This window comes from Lissotriton helveticus, chromosome 11 (genome assembly GCF_964261635.1).
Source record: "Lissotriton helveticus chromosome 11, aLisHel1.1, whole genome shotgun sequence".
NCBI classification, from domain to species: Eukaryota; Metazoa; Chordata; class Amphibia; order Caudata; family Salamandridae; genus Lissotriton; species Lissotriton helveticus.
Window position 1 is genome coordinate 169,039,034 of NC_136072.1, and position 19,664 is coordinate 169,058,697.

General features: G+C 44.7%; 1 protein-coding gene across 1 annotated transcript in view; it reads right to left on the reverse strand.

The window, feature by feature from the left end:
* Positions 1-19,664, reverse strand: part of PPP1R2 (protein phosphatase 1 regulatory inhibitor subunit 2) — a 132,738-nt gene that overhangs the window by 61,592 nt on the left and 51,482 nt on the right. The window contains 1 exon segment of the mRNA XM_078666378.1: positions 9,013-9,120. Coding sequence (XP_078522504.1) covers positions 9,013-9,120 — 108 coding nt within the window.

Below are 19,664 nucleotides of genomic sequence, written 5' to 3' on the forward strand. Positions count from 1 at the left end.
CTTCGTCGCCGACGAGACAATAGGGATCGTCGACGGAATCGTAGGAGCTCTCGTCGACGTTGAGGACGTCGACATCACCATCGTCGACGACGAGGAAGCAGACGTCGTCGTCACAGAGGTCGTCGACGAAGACAGCAAAGCCAATCTTGTGGACGGAACGGTCGTCGACGAGCCCGTCGACGACCTGGGAGTCAAGACTGTCAGAATACTGATAGAGCCTGGACAAGACGCCTGAGAGCCAGGTCTCGTGGGCGTTGACACAGAAGTCATAGGACCTGAAGATTGTGCCACAGGTAAAGCCAGCTTTTTCTTCTTCTGTAGAAAAGGAGAAGGTAAGTCCTGAGCACTCCCACGCTTGGAAGGGACAGTGGAACAGCCTGACTGAAGACTTACTGCGTCTGACAGAACATCTTCTTTATCTTGGAGGCGCTTCAACCATATAAGAAGACGACCTTCCCTGTCTCTGAGAGTCTTAGAAGGAAGAGCTCTACAGAATTTACATTCATCCACCTTGTGGTCAGGGTACAGGCAGTAAATACACTTTTGGTGGGGGTCCTTCTCAAACAACCGTAGTTTCCCACATGAAGAGCAAGCTCTAAACAAAGACTTCTTACTTGACATTCTGGAAGAAATAAGTTGAAAAGACAAAGTTTGAAGAAAAAAACTGAGCAGAGCTCAGGGAGACTCCCTTCACACGACGTGCGGTAGAAAATCTGAGGGCTTGAGCTTCTGAGGAGAAGGTTCTAGAGGGTGCTTGAGCCTGATTGGCTGCAGTTTGGACCAACATAATGACACTGATATGTTACAAATGAGTTTTTTCTCTTGTAATGTCTTCCTATGGAAGTTACCATTTAGAGGTTTTACAGTGTATTATCTCTATTATTATTATTCTATGATATTATCATTTATGTTATATTAGCAATATTGCTATTTTTATGTACCGTGGGACTCCCACTTCGACGACGGGGAATATTCAAGCATGTGAATCTATGAAAGACACCCCTAATACTGGAGAACTACAGTTACGGGTAAGTAACTTGTATTCTTACTCCAGTATTGGAGCTTTCATAGATTCACATGCCTGAATCAGAATAGCGAGCAGCAAAACACAGCACATTTTTCGTGCATAAGACCTGACCCCAGGTATCATATATATACTGAAAAACTGCACATTATATACATATATACTGAATCTTTCAAAATTACAGATATCATAGAACATAACAATAAAATGTGCATATGTAACAAATAGAGGAAGGAGGGGTGGTAAAGAGGGCTCACCGTCAATGGACAAGGTTTCTCAGTACTGCTTGTCCCACTGCCACTTCCTTCTCAGCAGCCGCATCCAGGCAGTAATGTCTGGTGAAGATGTACGTACTCTTCCAGGTAGCCGCCCAGCAGATATCCTGGATAGGTACTCCAGCAAAAAAAGCAGTGGAGGTGGACACTGCTCTCGTAGAATGAGCACGAACTTGTGCATTCAACGGCTTCCCAGCTGCCTGATGACAATACTGTATTGCACTGGAAATCCATCGGGCAATTCCCCTTTTGGATAAAGGAAAACCCTTCCTGGGTGCACTAAAAAATATAAACGGTTGTGAAGACTTGCTGAAATTTCTTGTTTTTTGCAAATAGAACTTGAGACAGAGCTGGACATCTAGTGAGTGGAGAGCTTTTTCCGCCGCCGTTGCCGGTTGAGGAAAAAAATCTCTTAAGAATCAGCGGCTCATTCAAATGAATTGCCACTTTTGGTATGAATTTTGGATTAGTTCTGAGTACAAACCGGTCCTCTTTAAACTGCAAGAAAGGTTCCTGTATAGTGAGAGCCTGTATCTCCCCAACTTTCCTGGCCGAAGTGAGTGCTATGAGAAGAGCTACTTTCCACGATCGAAATTTTAGATCCGCCCTGTGAATTTAATTGAGATAGTACAATGTTCAACTGCCAGAGAGGTGGTGGAGGTTTTATCGGAGGAAAGGTTCGGAATAATCTTTTCATGAACTGTTTGATCATTCTTTCTGACCACAACGATGGTCCTGAGGAAGTTCTTCTGTACTATGACATAGCGGCGAGATGCACTTAAATAGAAGCATGGGCTAAACCAGATTTTGCCAAAAGCAGAATATATGGATAATTTCATGAGCTGCCGACTTCAAAGGATGAATCTTAAACTCTTGGCACCATAAACAACCTTATCCATTTCATCCTAGATGTTCTGTTTGTACTCTCTGCTCTGGCCTTAGGTAATATTTCTCTGCATTCCGATGAAATATCTAAATGTTGAAATTCTGATTGTTCAGGAGCCAAGCCGCTAAGCGTAGTGATTTCGGATCTGGATGAAGTACTTGTCCTGGGGACATCGTCAAGAGCGAAGGTATCGGTTGAAGGCGAATCGGGTGAAACTCAGACAGTAGAAGAAGCTCCGTGAACCAGTGTTGTCTGGGCCACCAAAAGGCTATCAGAATTATTTTGCATGGCTCCTTCTTGATCTTTGTAAGAACGCGTGGCATCGGAGGAAAGGCGTAGGCAAAGACACCTGACCATGCCATCAAAAACGCCTTCCCCCGAGATCCCCTTTGGTGAAGCCAGCTTGCGAAGAACTGGCATTTTTTGTTCTGAGCGGTCGCGAAGAGGTCCACTGTTGGTTCTCCTCATCTTAAGAAGATGCTTTCTAGGATATCCTGGTTGATCTCCCACTCGTGGCAGGTTGATTTGTGCCTGCTCAGAGTGTCCGCTTTGATATTCTGATCCCCTGGAAGATGTTCCACTTTTAGGGATATTCCGTGTTGAACAGCTCATTTCCATATTTTTTAGGCTTCCTGACAGGGAGAGTGATCTTGTACCTCCCTGTTCGTTGAGATAATGCATTGCTGTTGTGTTGTCTGTCCTGATTAGTACAGGAGATCCTTGTATTCTCGGCAGGAAAGCCAGCAATGCTAATCCCACTGCTCTGAATTCTAGCATATTGATGTGAAGTTGTTGCTACTGTAATTTCCAATGACCGCTGCCCTGGAGGTCTTGAAAAAAATGTCCCCACCTTTCCAGGGATGCATTGGTGGTAATCACCAGCGGAGCTGGCTCGGTAAGGAAGGAAAGATCCACTGAAATGTTTTGTTTTTTGGATCCACCATGCTACTGCTTGAACCCTGGCTGGTGTGATCTTCACAATGTCGTCGAAGGATCCCTCTGTTGGACGCCATTGCTGATCCAGATGTTCCTGTATTGGACGCATTTTCAATCGGCAGAAAGGAACGAGAGGGATGCAAGAGGACATCGTTCCTAGTAGTGGCTTGTAACGGCTTTCTGAAAGACACTTTCTTTTTGCAAATGTCTGGGAAACAGAGATTAGCCGCAGTTGTCTCTCCATGGAGGGAAACACCTTGTTTACTGTGGTGTCCAGAATCGCCCCCAAGAACATTATGTTCCTTGCAGGTTGAAGGGATGACTTCTCCGTATTCAGGCAGATTCAACTTGGCAAACAATTCCACGCATGCCGCTGTCGACGACTGAGCCGATGCTCGTGAAGGCGCTTTGACTAACCAGTCGTCCAGGTACGGAAACACCTGGTTTCTTTGTTTACTTAGCAAATCCGCCACTGGAGCTAGACATTTCGTAATAATTCTTGGGCTGATTTGAGGCCGAATGGCAGTACTTTGAACTGGTAATGGTCTCCGGCTACCACAAAAAGAAAATACTGCCTGTGGGAAGGATGAATGGGGATGTGGAAATATGCATCCTGCAGGTCTAAGGTGGTTATATGATCGCCTGGGTTTAAGAGTAGCAGAATGTCTTTAAGGGAAACCATCCGGAAAGATTGCTTCTTGAGATAAGTATTCAGATATCTCAGGTCCAGAATAGGACGCCATTGGAGAATATTCTTTCGGACTAAGAAAAAACAGGAATAAAATCCCCTTAAGCTCTGGGAGATCGGCACCGGTTCTGTTGCTCCCTTTCGAAGCATTGCCCGAATCTCCAGGTGCATCGGATGTAGATGCTTGACCTCTTGACGTGTCGGAGGAGTACAAGGGGGGAGTTGAGGAATTTTAGAGTATGTCCGAATTGTATTATATTGAGGACCTATCGGTCCGTAGTTATGTTTTGCCAATGATGAAGATGAGAAGCAATTCTTCCACCATGGGGAACTTGTGGAGGGAGGGGGATATATGTAGCTGTATCCTGAAGGTTGTCATTGTCTTCTGGAATTGTCCTTTCCTTGACGTCCTCCTCTTCCGGTAGGGGCAGATTTTGTATAGCCCCCTGCCTGTCGTTGACCATACTGTTGATGGATTGGCTGAGAAGATGTTGAGTAAGAGGGGCATCTGCCCTGTTCGTATCCTCCTCTATATGATGCTTGGCCTCTACCCCTAGCCCGTGGAAAGGGCACCTTCCGGTACTGTAGTGTTCTTAGGGCCTTTGCGGTACCTGTATCCTTCTTGATACTTTGTAGCGCATCATCCACATGGTTCCCAAGAAAACCTTTTTCCTGCATTATCCAAGCGCCTACCCTCTCTGTCGGGAGGAGTTGTAATAGGAGCGGACTGATTTTTTTATTTCTGTTTTGCCGCTTGGGATATAAAAGAGTCCGGTTTGGGACAGCCCACTAAACCAGCTGGAGTGTCTAAAGGAGCTTTATATTTTTTCTCCAGTCTGGCGAGCACTGGGGTGACTGTTGCCGGTGCCTTCATGACCTTCAGGCCTTCTTCCAAAACATGGCTAACGATCGGAATAGCACGAACGGATTTCCGGTATGGCTTCTTGAAATCATACAAGAAACACTCCGTTTGGGCAGTTGACATCGGAAGTTCGAACCTCTTCTCAGCTCTTTCAATCAGATTATGGAATCCGCCGATGTCCTTCGGTTGAGAATCAATAGGCACTGGAGAGGGAGAAGAAGGCGATGGAATAAGGTAATCATCCCATTCCTTGACAGGGTCCGTTATCTCTCCCTCCTCTTGGTCATCATCCGTGGTGACTGGATCCCGTCGAAGCATTGGCTGTGGGATCTAGGAAAGGGCTCTGGCAGTAACTCCCTGCTTCTAACTGGAGTAGTAGGAATGGAGCATGGGCGCAGATCCGCTAACACTACTTCTTGAGAGGCCTGTGTTGGTGAAAACCTCTTTAAGTAGCCCACCAGCATAAACTGCAGATCCATCATTAAGGAAGACGGCATGCCAACCATCTCTTCCAGGTAGCCCCGGCGATAATGTTGTTGAGGAGGATAATGATACTCTCCATATCCCTCCTCAAAGTCATTCTCCTGGCACTTTAAATGCAATTGTGAGAGGCTATTCGTGTAGCCTAAGGGGCCTTCATCCTCCTCCTCCTCCTCCTCCTCCTCCTGCTCCTCTGAAACCTGTTCTTCTAGCAGGTGTGATGGCACAAGAGGTGTATTCTTGCTTGGTGAGGTGATTCCTGACATAATCCTCCTCTTCCTGGTAATGTCCAACTTTTCTGGAATTTTTTCCCCTCGTCGTCGATGCAGCCGTTGACACCAACCACAATGTCTTATCCGTCGACAACATAGTTACCGTCGTCGTGGCCGTTGATGATACCGTTGGCGACGATCCCGTCAAAACGGTCATCGATGATGAAGTCGACGCTGTCGATGCTATCGGCGCCGAAGAGCCAACCGTAACAGGCAGTAAAGGCTTCTTCGAAATGAGCTTTACTTCAATCTTCGTTGTCGACGACGAAGATGTCTTTGTCGACAATCCCGTTGATGATGCGGTTTTCGCTGATTTGACCTCAGGAGACATTGATGAAGGCTTGCTGAAGGCTTGCTTTGACTTGAGGGGGTGATTTTGACAGCTCAGAATTGGTCTTTTTATTTGGCTTTTCCCTCGAAGCATGTCCCTTACTCTCCTTTTCTCAAGCTTGAGGAGGTTTTGAGGGACTGTGCCCAGAAGATCTTTGAGTGGTCTTTCCGAGGGCCTTCTCAGGACGTTCCTCTGAGGAATGAGCATGAGGAGATTTCCTTCTTTTCTGAGATCTTCTATATGCAGAAGAGGATGCCTCATTACTATCACTGGTAATAACCTTCTTTCTGGCCTTTAACTTTTGAAGCCATATCAAAAGGCGCCGTTCACGACCCCTCAAGGTTTTACTTGAAAAGGTACAACATACCTTACAGTCTTTAGCTTGATGGTCCGGATAAAGACAGTAAATACAATCAGCATGAGGGTCATCAGTGTAGAGCCTCTTCTTGGAACAGGTGGCACAGGCTCGAAATAAAGCCTTTTTCTCTTTACCAGACATTCTTAGAAGAATGAACTAGTAGGCAGCAATAAAGATTACAAATTCAGATGAAATCCACAGAACAAAGTTCCCACGCTCAAGTAGAAAGAAAAGATTTTGAGCAGAGCTCAAAGGAGACTCCCTAGCACAACGTGCAGAAGAAAAACTGAGGGGCGAAAGGTTCTCTCAGGAGTGTTCTAGAGGGTGAGAGGTTCTGATTGGTTTAGAGACAATTTTGGTCTCTATTACATAACAAGAGTTATAGGTTGCAAAATGGAAATGGGCCGAGGCCTCTTTTCAGTTTGCTATTTATCTAAGCAGTGCTTTTTTATATACCGGGAACTCCCATCTCGACGACAGGGAATGATTCAGGCATGTGAATCTATGAAAGTTCCAATACTGAAGTAAGGGAGCTACTCACTAGTGTATAATCTATACACGAATGAGTGTGATGGACATTGGAGTAAAATGTATTGTCTTGTACGTTCAACCCTACAGTAAGAGCTGTGCGTATATGGACAGCATAACCGTTGGGATGGTGCCAGGCTGATTCCATGCACCCCTTCAGGATATGTTGTCCTGCAGCCCAGCTAGCTCACAGTGCCACCATAAGTACCTCTAAACCTGGGTGGGTACCAAATGGTTCTGGCAACCACTGAACATGGCAAACCGGATCCACCAGGAATCGTAGTAACAGATCTATAACCCTTATGCTCAGTCACTTATGCTCTCTTCATCTCAGAGAAATATATAAGGAATACACAGTGGGATGTGTTCCATATTTATTGAGCCAATCTGATTCTTGTATAAAATATATGTGTTGCAATGATCAACAGACAGCAGCAAATGAAAGTTATTAGAAGTACTAGGACAGGGAACAGAATAAAAAGTTCCACCATTGTGCTAAAAAAAGTATATATGCAATTGTATAAAACAATATACAAATCTGGCGTACTCCTACTATGTGTTCCCTAACCTCAGTGTCTAGAGCATGTGTATATGTTCTGCCGAGAATCCCTGTACTGGATGATCCAACCCCTGTTACCTGAATGGGAAGAATGTAGGTCCCCATCGTGGTAAGACCTGGACACCCCTCGTAGAGATATCAGCAGGCTGCCGGGCCGAAGCATCAAGATGTAGAGACCTCGCCATGACAGCAAGTCGCTCCTCTGCTAACACCCGGAAACTGATGTTTATTTATAACAAAAGGCATCCTTGCCTTGGGCCGAGATTTTGATCAGGCTGCCATTGTTTGTGTGTTATAGATAGCTAGGTTGCCATATGTACAAAAACAACAAGCACATTTGCACAACATATGTATAAAGCATGTTGGATGTATGTGCCTGGTTTAGTTCTCGCCAGGCATCCTGCAAGCCCAGCCCTGATATTCCTTTTTTACATTCTTAGAGGAGGCTCCTTCCTGGGAATCATGTCTCCTATCTGGGTATGGGTCCCACACCAGATTAAGGTCCCCAGTCAGGATGTGTAACCCCTGTGCCGCTTCTGCCAGTCTCTCCAGTAGATTGATCAGGAAAGTGTCCTGAGCTGTATAAGGTGCGTAAATGATGCTTAACGTGAAAGGGTGATCTATCAGAAGACATTTGCTGTCTTAGTCTGTGTGTACTTGTGAGACGGACATTGGAAGATTACGCCTCATATATATGGCCACTCCTCTTTTAGTGTTAGCCAAAGAGTGGTAACTCGTGGGGTATGCCCTGTGCTTTAATTTCCCTTGGTCTTTGCATAGGAGGTGGGTTTCCTGGAGGCATAGAATATCTGGTTTTTGCCAGATGGCACCTTAACAATTGGGGGAGTTTAGTCGCCAGGTGTTAAACGAAATTATCTGTAACATTGTCGTATTTGAGGCAGCAAATGTCACATGCTACAGGGCTAGTGGTTGGTCAAGCAAAGTGGCTGTAGTGGATCTCGTGTTAGTACCTACCGCCAGAACAAATCCAAACACCAACGTAAACACACTATAAGAAATACATGTGGTTATAGACCAAAATGCTGCCTTTCATAGTAGTGTGAACTGGGCAACCTCCTGGAAGACAGTGCAAGAGTAATCTTGGAACCTCATCTCACCAACTTTTCTGGCTTCTTGCAGAGAGTTTTCTTTTTCAAAGAAGTAGTGGAATTTGATGAGCACATCTTGTGGTCTCTGTTGTAGTGTTTGTGTCTTGGGGCCAACTCTGAGCACCCCGTCAAACCGCACCTCTAGATGGTCGTTGCCCAGTAGAGAAGATAACATTCCGATCACACAATGTTTGAGGTTAGCGTCCTGGACTTCATCACTAAGGCTCCCGAGCCGTAGGTTTTCTCTCCGGGAGCAGTTCTCTAGGTCCTCTGGTTTGTTGGTGGCACTTTTGAGTAACTCCTCCAATGCTGCACAAATCTCTGCTGTTGCGATTTGATCAGTCATGAACATCACCAGTCGATTCACTGTATCTATCCAAGATATATTGGAAATAGACAATCGTGGCCTTTTCTATTCATCAAAAATTCTAATGTTGTTAATGAGTCATTTAATTCCTTTTTTGCGATGAGGTTTTCACACTTGCCTTTTCATTGTCAGTTCAATTTATAGATCTTTCACATCTTTGTTTACAAAATAGTAATTGTTTGCATCAAGCAATTTCTATCCCCTATATCCATCTATCCCTAATGCAAGACATGCAAGCATATCACTGTTCTAGAGCTTCTTAGGTCAGATATAAAACAATTATACGATTAGTTATTGGTCAATTCAGGAATATGATAAATATATATATTTTAACTACCTGTGGTATGGTGTGCTGGGTTCATCTATCTTCATTAAGCCATAGTCTTTATCTGATGGATGATATGTTGCAAGAATGTTCATTTCATCCCATTTTTGGGATTTCTTACTGAAACGAAAGAAAGAAACCAAATCATAGTTAGCACCCAGAACATCCGCCCATCAATTAGGTTTCCGAACAAGACAGAACAAGAGGAAAAAATTAAAATAGTCTCATGAGCCCCCACCCCTCCCATCTAAGCATGTATGCATTCTGAAACATTCCTGGGAGCAGAGAATTTCTCAGCAATGGTACAGAAGTAAAATCTGCCCAGGCCCATTTTTTTCGTCAAGATCCGCCAGACCTTGAGCACAGCACAGAGGGTCTTAAAACGTACCTTATTATAATAGCTGGGTTTGGTGAACCTTAAACTCATCCAACTTCTTCTCCAATTAGTAACTCATGAATAGAGGGCACATAATCTCCATCACCATAGCACTGTGTAATTCCACCTAAAAGGGAGTGCATATACTGTAGCGCAGCGCCCCATTAGCATGGTTTAAAACTTGGGACAGCCCAAACCCGTCCCTGGGAAAAGTCATTCATTTAATTGCTCTTCTGGTTTTTGCATATGACCAGATAAATCTATAAACCATTGTATCCAGAATATGGAAGCAAAAGGGCTCACACTCAAGGGGATGGTCCTAAAAAAAATATATATAAATAAAACCTTCGGCAAAAAAAAATCATCTTAATCACATTGCATCGGCCTACGATTTACAAGTGTAAATTGTCCATTCTTCAGCGGTCAAATTTTGCTTTCTGAATGACTGAAGCAAGATTGGCCTCCACTATCTGATCCACCTCTGCACATATTTTAACACCAGTATATGGCGTCCTTGAACCTCAAGGGCGACCCTCAAGGCACTGCAAAACTGCGCGCGAGCGCTTAAATCATTGGAAACCAAATGTTCTTGGATAGTTTGCAAAGCTTTTCTTCAGCTTTATTTTCCAAAATTGTATTTTTTAATGTTTACATCATATAAACGTTTTTAATTCATCAAGGAAGTTAATCCACGCAGTATTCAAACAAGTTCCCAATGCATTTCGTGCGTCTAGCGCACTTCATCAGGGGAATCTGAAAATGAAAATAACTTGTGGTTAGGATGCATATCCCCGTCACTCCATTTAGCAACATGTAAAATTCATGCAGCCTCAAACGAAAACTATCACAGCTTGACATTGTCAAATTAAAGTAATCCATAGTACCATAAAACAGGATAATTCAGTTACATAGGAAAATTCCATAAAACAAGGAAAATGCTAATGAACTAACTCGAGTACATCTTGTACTGTCTTTTAACTGGTAGTAAACATTGCTGCATAGTCATAAATTAGTGTTTGTAGATTACATGCAAGAATATCCAATTAGAACTAACAATGCAAGTATTTCGAACTGAAGACGAATTTAAACAACTGATGTGTGTTCGTGATACTGATGAAATGCTGATAGTGAAATACGGAGGTATTTCACTATCAGCATTTCATCAGTATCACGAACACACATCAGTTGTTTAAATTCGTCTTCAGTTCGAAATACTTGCATTGTTAGTTCTAATTGGATATTCTTGCATGTAATCTACAAACACTAATTTATGACTATGCAGCAATGTTTACTACCAGTTAAAAGACAGAAAATTCCATAAAACAAGGAAAATGCTAATGAACTAACTCGAGTACATCTTGTACTGTCTTTTAACTGGTAGTAAACATTGCTGCATAGTCATAAATTAGTGTTTGTAGATTACATGCAAGAATATCCAATTAGAACTAACAATGCAAGTATTTCGAACTGAAGACGAATTTAAACAACTGATGTGTGTTCGTGATACTGATGAAATGCTGATAGTGAAATACGGAGGTATTTCACTATCAGCATTTCATCAGTATCACGAACACACATCAGTTGTTTAAATTCGTCTTCAGTTCGAAATACTTGCATTGTTAGTTCTAATTGGATATTCTTGCATGTAATCTACAAACACTAATTTATGACTATGCAGCAATGTTTACTACCAGTTAAAAGACAGTACAAGATGTACTCGAGTTAGTTCATTAGCATTTTTCTTGTTTTATGGAATTTTCCTATGTAACTGAATTATCCTGTTTTATGGTACTATGGATTACTTTAATTTGACAATGTCAAGCTGTGATAGAGTTTTCGTTTGAGGCTGCATGAATTTTACATGTTGCTAAATGGAGTGACGGGGATATGCATCCTAACCACAAGTTATTTTCATTTTCAGATTCCCCTGATGAAGTGCGATAGACGCACGAAATGCATTGGGAACTTGTTTGAATACTGCGTGGATTAACTTCCTTGATGAATTAAAAACGTTTTTATGATCTGAACATTAAAAAATACAATTTTGGAAAATAAAGCTGAAGAAAAGCTTTGCAAACTATCCAAGAACATTTGGTTTCCAATGATTTAAGCGCTCGCGCGCAGTTTTGCAGTGCCTTGAGGGTCGCCCTTGAGGTTCAAGGATGCCATATACTGATGTTCGGTTCACACTGTATGGTCTAGAGAGTGATACCTCAAGTTGCACGCCACAACGTTGAACATTTTTTTGCAAATTTGCTTGTGCACGAATTCATTTAATACATATTTTAACACCCCAGATAAGCTGCTTGATCAACAATACATGCATCATGCAAATGTATAAGACTGTTGCTACCAGTTGTGTCTTATTTAGGTTGAGAGAGTATGCAGAGATTCTGCCAAAAACCAGTGCCTCTTCTTCTACTGCTAACATTGCTGTTGTAACATCTGATCTGGATGAAGCAATGTCATCAGCATAAGTGCGAACTCTGGTGTCGCACTCGTGCTGGTGCAAAAGCCCAATTGCAGTGTGAGCTTCAAGTTTCATGATGGAGGGGTCAATATATAATGCAAATAATAGGGGAGAACATCCCTGTCTCTCAATACGTATCTGGTCTGATTGACCTCTCAATCTGCAGGCCTGAGCTACATGTTTACGGTACACTGCCCGAACTGCCTTGATGTACCTAACCCAATGCCAAACCACCCCATAACTGTCCACAGAAAATCACAGGATACCCCGTTGAATGCTTCTCTGCATCCACCAGGGCTAATGCCATGGGATCCCTGGATACGGTTGTCGCATCTTACAAAGCAACGACTAGACGGATATGATCCATCGTACCTCCCCCTGGGATAAAGCCATGCTGTCTGGCAAAGACAACCCTGACAATGATCCGACTTGATCATGTGGTGAGAATTTTTTAATATAACTGAATGTCGCTATTAATAAGAGTGATTGGCCAAAAGGACCCAGAGTCACCCCAGGGATTCCTATTATTTAAAAAAAAACTACAATGTTAGCAGTCAACCAAGAATCTGGGGAAGACTGTGTCCTTGGTATCTGCAAAATTAACTCCACCCCCCCCCCCACAGCCCGAAGGAGAGAAAAAAAACCCCTGTTAAATTCTAGGGGGAAACTAATCTCCCCACTTACAACAGCTTTAAAAGCGTCCCAGACTACACGAATTTGGGCATTCCCTCTGTTAAAACAAAAGAATTTGGGGATCCAGGTACTCATATGTGCAACATAGTCCTCATCCATAAGCAGGCCTCTCTCAAAAGACCAATTCATTGTGATTCTACCAAGGCCGGCAAACGGAAACTCAATTACCAAAAGGAATATGCTTGGACATAACACAAGGGTATATTTCGAGTTGACAGCCCTGAAGTAAAATAGAGTATATCAGGAAGAAGTCCAACCGAGCTAACATCCGATGGGGTGCCAAGAAGTAGGTATAACCAAGATTTGGGGCTTTTATTTTGTCCCAAGCATCCACCAATCCCGGATCCCTCATCAAGTTGCACATGGCCCTAAATGATTTTGGTTTTCGGGTCAGAAAAATTGCCGGTTTCCCCATAAGGGAGACAGTCGGCCCAAGGGGAGAGGAGATGGCCTAACGGCTCGGGCGGTCGACCTCGAATCTGGGGAACTGGGTTCGAGTCTCGGCAATGACGCTGAACATCCTGTGATTCTGGGCAAATCCCTTAATCTCCCTGTGCCTAACAAAAATGAATGTGTCCTCATGTAATGCAACTGGTGCTATGTAAAGCGCTCTGATACCCGATTCGGGTCAAGTTTGCGCTATATTAAACTCTGTGAAAAAAAAAAATTCAGATCCCAACAAACTATACCTGGGGCTGGCCACAATGCTAACTCAATAGCTATGAAATCTAAAATGGTGGAATCATTTAAAACTGGCAAGTATACAGAACAAACTGTAAAGCCTCTGTTATTACATTCCGTAATTACCCACCTGCCAAGTTTATCAGCAAAGCTTAGCTTAAAACCACAGATATCCTTATGGGCCAATATCACAATTCTTTGGGTTCTAGTGCCTTGTGTAGTACATGTTATTACTGAGAATTCGAGTGACTCCAGTATTTTCTTCCCAGCCCCCTCTACGTGTGTCCCTTGGAGACAGCAAATATCGGTCCACAAGATCTTTAACTCTTCTGCCACTTTCTGTCTTTTAGACACATCATTCAGGCCACAGATAATTGAAGTAATGCGCAACTCAGCCAGAAGTCACATCATAACAAGCTCACCAATTAGGATTTCAAACCACTAAATCAGCCATCTGTCTTCTCTGAATCATACTTTCCAGCCTTTCCTGATCAGAAAACCTTTCCTGGAAAGTTGGTTCTCCTGCTGTGTCGTGCTCCCCACCCCCAATCACCCTGAAGGAAAAACCCCCACCCCATGCCCACTCCGGCCCCCCTCTGAACCTACCCCCTCATTGCTGCCTCCCAGCACCCTCATCCGCCACCCCATGCCCAACCCAACCCTGCGAAGCAATCAGACCACCCATGGTCTGAACAATGGCTCCCAGGCAGACACGCCAGCCCCTCCCTCCAGCTCTACTAAACAGATGCCCATTGAAAAAGGAGAGGAAAAAAGACAGCAGAAAAGTAAACAACACGAGGTGGTGAGAAAGTCCCCTCCCCCAAGAAGAAAAGATTTTTTTTTTACAAAAACCTAGTATAGTGATTTTAACTTTCCTCATGTGTGCAAAAGCTGATTAATGAATAATAAGAGAAGGCTCAAAGCGTTATGGTTGGGGGAGATCCAAAGCCCCCATCCCTTACAATACCAATATTCAACAGAATGTGTCACTCATACTCTATAGAAAGGGTTGCAACGCCAGGCAATACATTCCCTAAACACCCAGAGAAAGTTCAGTCAACAACTCTTTGGCCTTGAATTAAAATACAAAAAATCTTATTTTTCCTTAAAGTTAATCTTCAGGCAGGTGGGGTTAATCAAAAAGGCTTCTGCTCCAATAGCTTGAAATGGATTAATGAGCTGTCTTAATCTCTATCTCCGATCAACCGTAACATGGCAAGAAATCTGGGCATACAAAAAACGACTGACCATTGAAACTGCACCTGGAATCAAAATGGCCTTCTTGAATATTGCCTGCCTTAATAAGAAGTTTACAAAGTACACAAGAACCACTCTAGGGCAACTGGCAGTGTCCTCTGCTGGCTGTGCCTTTTTCTCGAGCATCAGGGGAAAACGATGTACACTTTGCACTTCCGAATCCCAGTTGCATGAAACTAATTGAGGTAAGGCACCTTTGAGAAGATCCAATATGCAGACCCTAATATCACTGCCCTCTACCCGTTCTGCCAAGCCATGGAATCTTAGGTTAATCTCCCATTGGCAGTTCTCAGAGTTCTCAATTTTCGACATTATGTCAGCTATTTGAGAGTCATGAGTTTCCACGTGGCCCTAAATGCCTCCAAGATCAGATTCCACCAATACCGCTGGCTCTTCGACTGAGGCCAACCTTCCCCAATTTTGACACCACTCCTGAATTTTTTTATTGCACCCTGCAGTTTCTTGTTTGCGAGCCAGGCCCTCCGACTGTCATTCACTGCCAGTCACAGATTTGGGTTTAATCCATTGTTTTTTTTTGCTCACTACACCACCCCAGTTCGGACCCAGTCATATGCAAAACCGTCTTGACCCTGCTCTTCATGGGAACAGTCCAGTCCAGTCCTAACTGTAGGGCCAGGTCCTCCCTGGACTGGAAACCAGTTTTTGAGTATCGCCTCTCATCAGCCAGGCTAGCCTGAATCCAGTGGCACAGTGAGCACAGGACACCACATCAGTCTCGCCCCTAAATAGCATTTGCTTCTACTTCTATTAATGGGAAAAATTCAGTTCCTTGACTTTTTTTCAAAATCTCGCTCTATTTCGTTTCAAAATGCTGGCATGTATACTAATGTGTAGGCAGATAAACTAAAAGTCTACATCTAGTGTGACAAAATGCTCCACTGTGACAGTTATGCTCAGAGAAAATGAGGGGCAACACCCAATGGGGCGGTGTGAGGTGGACCGTAAGGTCATCAATTTGACGAGAACACAAGATTGTCACCATAAACAAACAATGCTATCAAAATGCAGACCGTGTTTCCAGATAACACGCACACAGTGCCAAGACCCAAACTTCACCAGGGAACTATCTGCTCACGCTGCTCCGGAGGGGCGCCAAGTGTCCTTACCAATAAGCCAAATGTTCCGCATCAGCTGTGTATCAGCAACCGCAGCCATGGTCCAGCACAGCCCGAGGCCTGCTGCTCCTCGAGAAGCCTCAGTGTTTCCTGCTTCCACCTACCCCTCTGCCACCTCCCACACGCACGCCACTCCACCCCTTGCCTGCCGCTCACAGCAGAGCTCTCAAGACCTGGATCCGAGCTGAATTGGCCGAGGCGGTCGCTCTGCCCTGTGAGCGGCTGCTGGACCCGGAACAAGCACATTACCGGGTTGCCTGCAGAGGCATCTACCCTTCGGCCCCCGATTACACCCGCTTCTGCTAAAATGCACTTGCCTAATTGATGAGACAGGAAATTAAGAACAGACACAAGCTACAGAATACTGGTAAAACCGGACTGGTGCGCACCACTGCCAACCCCGGTTACATCTTGTAAATGATTCCGTTGAAAGTTAACGCTAGAGTGCAAAATTCGGTGTAATTTGTAATTGCGAATTGCATACCTTAAAAAAAAATCTGCATTACTAATAATAGAATGTATTCTTTCGAATCCGAATACTAGGAGAACATCGGTTGCGGGTTACCATGCCATTGCTGACGTTGTCCATCAGATAGAATTCTTTCGAACATTGGACTCCGAAACATTTGATATGAATATACTGTTTTTACCTTTGAAGCCCTGAAGAAGTCTCGTTGGGAGACGAGACGCGTTGGCTATGATCTTCTGCCTTTGTGAAAATAAGAAATAAAGAGAAATCCTTTTTTCACCTTGGATTTGGATATCTTTCCATGTGTCTACTATCTCTGAACACGGATGTTGAACTACTAAAAATTGCTGTATAGTGCTGAACCCTCTTGTTTACATGTTGTTGTAGGACTTTTTCTTAGTTAAGGAGCATAGAGGGGAGTGCTCCTTGGTTCTTTGCACTACTTGATATTTTGGGGCACTGTTCATTTGTCAGGTGCGGTCTTCAATAGCCTCTACCCTCATCCTCGTGTATTAATAATAGAATGTATGCATACATGCAAAAAACAAGGACAAATGTGTCTCACTCTCGGCGTAGCCTGCGGGTAAACGGACGCTCGGGAAACAAGTGGGAGGGGTGGGGGGGTGGGGGGGTAGTACGGCCCAGAGCACACACAGCGTTTCCCTTGCGGGAGCGAGCAGGGGCACCATCTGTTTGCAAGATAATTACAAACATATGTCGCCAAAGCTCGCTCCCGCAAGGGAAACGCCAAACGTGCACGCATTGCAATTGAAAGCAATGCAAAGTGTGCACGTTGTTGGGCAAAAAAGCTGATCGATTCCAAGAGGTCCCCTCCTATGCAGCGCATGCACGCTGCGTAGGCTAAAAAAGGGCGTCATCCGCGTACAGAGAAATTACGTGCTGTGTTTCGCCTATCCAGATGCCCCACTGTTCTAGGTTTCTCAGCATCCACACTGCCAGCGGTTCAATGGCAAGAGCAAAGAGCAGCGGTGAGAGAGGGCACCTCCGACACATTCCAGGATCTAAAGACCAACCCTTCCAACGAGTCCAGCTCATGCGGACATGCACCCACGGCTCAGTATACAGTATTATAACCCATTGGGATAACTGTGGCCCAAAGCCCACTGTTTAGCACTTCCAGCAGGTAACCCCCATCAACTGTGTCGAAGGCTTTTGCAAAGTCTAACACCACCAAGGCAAATTCCTCATTCCTGTTTTTCACCTCATGCATTATGAGTGTCAGCCGCCTTAAATTAATACCAGTAGGATGACCTGGTATAAAACCACACTTGTCCTCCTCCTGAATCAGTCGGGGCATGTGCAGGGCTGGACGTGTTACACAGTATTTTAACGTCCGTGTTTATCATAGTGAGCGGGCATTAGGAGGCTGAATCTAATCCATCCCCTCCCGGGTTTAGGATCATGCATATTGTCCCTCTCTCATGGTGGGGGTTAGAATTCCATGGTCAAAGGACTTCCTATATAGCTACAGTAGGGCCTGTGCCACTACTGCAGAGTACGCTCGGTAGAACTCAGATGGGAACCCATCTCCTCCAGGGGCCTTAGACCACAGAAGCTTCAGTAGGGCCTCCCGGATTTCCTCCAGGGATAACTGGATGTCCAGTCCTTAGGAGTTCAGTGAGGAGGGGGCAGGGGGGGATAAGGCGCATCAGGGCCAAACTCCGCAAAAACTGTACATTTCCATCCTCCCGGACAGCCGGATTAGCTGTATATACTCTCTACAGGTGTTGTTGGAACACCTCCAGAATTGCAGCCCTGGAATGCACCGTTTCGCCCATCGGTGTGAGCAAGGCGTTAGTCAAGGGTTGGGACTGTTCCCTCAGAAGAATCCAGGCTCAGAGGTGCTCAGATTTAGCCCCTTCTCTGTGTAGTCGTTATCGATACAGGTGGAGAGTGTACTTGTCTTATCTATCCCATATGTCACAGATGCGTTTACGTACGGCCCACTCCCGATCGACAGCGGCCGGTCATGTCTGATCTTCTACCTGAGCCTCTGCTAATGCTGCCTCCGCCGCCTTCAACGCCTCACATTCCGTTGCTCTACTATTGGTTGTCCCCTCCCAATTGAATGCCATGTAGTCCTTCAGAGCATGAAATAAGGCCTCCCTTCCAACAGTGTCCTCTAGAACATCTGCAGCTATTCTCCACGTTCTAGGAGCCTGCACGGGGGCGTTCCAGCGAACCACGCAGCTAACCGGGGCACGATAGGACAGAAATCAGGCCAGGTGTGTTACTTCAACATCTGGGAGGGTGCCCATCCCCGCCACCAATATGCTGTCTAGTCTGCTGTGCGTATTGTGTATGGGTAATTAGCATTTATACAATTTCTGCGTTGGGTGCCCACCCCTCCAGGTGTCCCTCATGCCCAAGTCCCATATTACCTCCCGTCATCTCCGGCTTAGTGCCATGCCTGGGTGGATGCCTGTCCAAATTAGGGTACAGCCCGCAATTCAAATCACCCATCCACAGGAGAGGAAAGTCCGGCTACGGGGCCAGCAGATCCTGTATGGTTTGATAAAACCCACAATAGAACACGTTTGGGGCATATATGTTCAACATCCCCCGTCGAATATTTAGCGAAGTGTTAATTCATGTTAAGTGTGCTATATATATTGTAATGTACTGTAAAATTCCAATAAAAATAATGATATAAAAAAAAGTAATATCACGTCTGTCGAGTGTCGCCCTTAGCAGTACAAATCAGCCATTTACAAGTGCCTCCATGTACTTCAAGGCAAATGGCGTACCAGGAGCAACTCATATCAACACGCCTCTTACATAAGTAGAGTAGAAATAGAATAACTATTCCCTCTATTTTTTCGCTATTCTAGGGGCGCCTATGTCGTCTAGGTGAGTTTCTTGTAAGCAGGCCACAGATATATGATGGCGCTTAAGGAAAGAGTACTCTATAGAACTTAATATATGTTCCCAAGCCCCTTACATTCCAGCTGAGGAACCTATCCTCCATTGCCATGGCAATGCATCGTGTAGATTAGTCGTAGCCCCCTGCTAAGCATTCCACTTGTCAATTATCGGTGCATGTCTTCACAACTAACAAGAAAAAAAACTGTAACAAGTGCCCCCCACCCACGGACAAATAATGTGCAACTACTCTGTCATCAATGTCCTTCCCATGGTCATGCCAGGAAGTGCACAGCTTCCCCTGCAGCCCAACTGGGACAACTAAACTTCCCATATTAACTAGCCTCCTGGCCAAGCCCACCCGACCCCATATCCACGAAATGCCAGTAGAGGGGCATGTAATAGAGCGTTACCAGCAGAGGTATAGCATGCTCAAAGATCAACACTTGTTGTCACTTCCCCAGAGAACTTCATCAAATGCCAGAGCATCCAGAGACAATCCGCACTCAATCCCCACGTCTACCCATCGCAGCTGCATTTAATGTGCAATCCTCATATGCATCACACTCGCTCCACTTGAACACCAAGGCAAGCAACAGTCCAGCGACCACATAAGAGTCCCCCTTCAGATGACAACTAAAGCATGGGCAGCATCCAGGATGGTCTGAGGGACAACATCCATCGTCTGACTCAATGTGG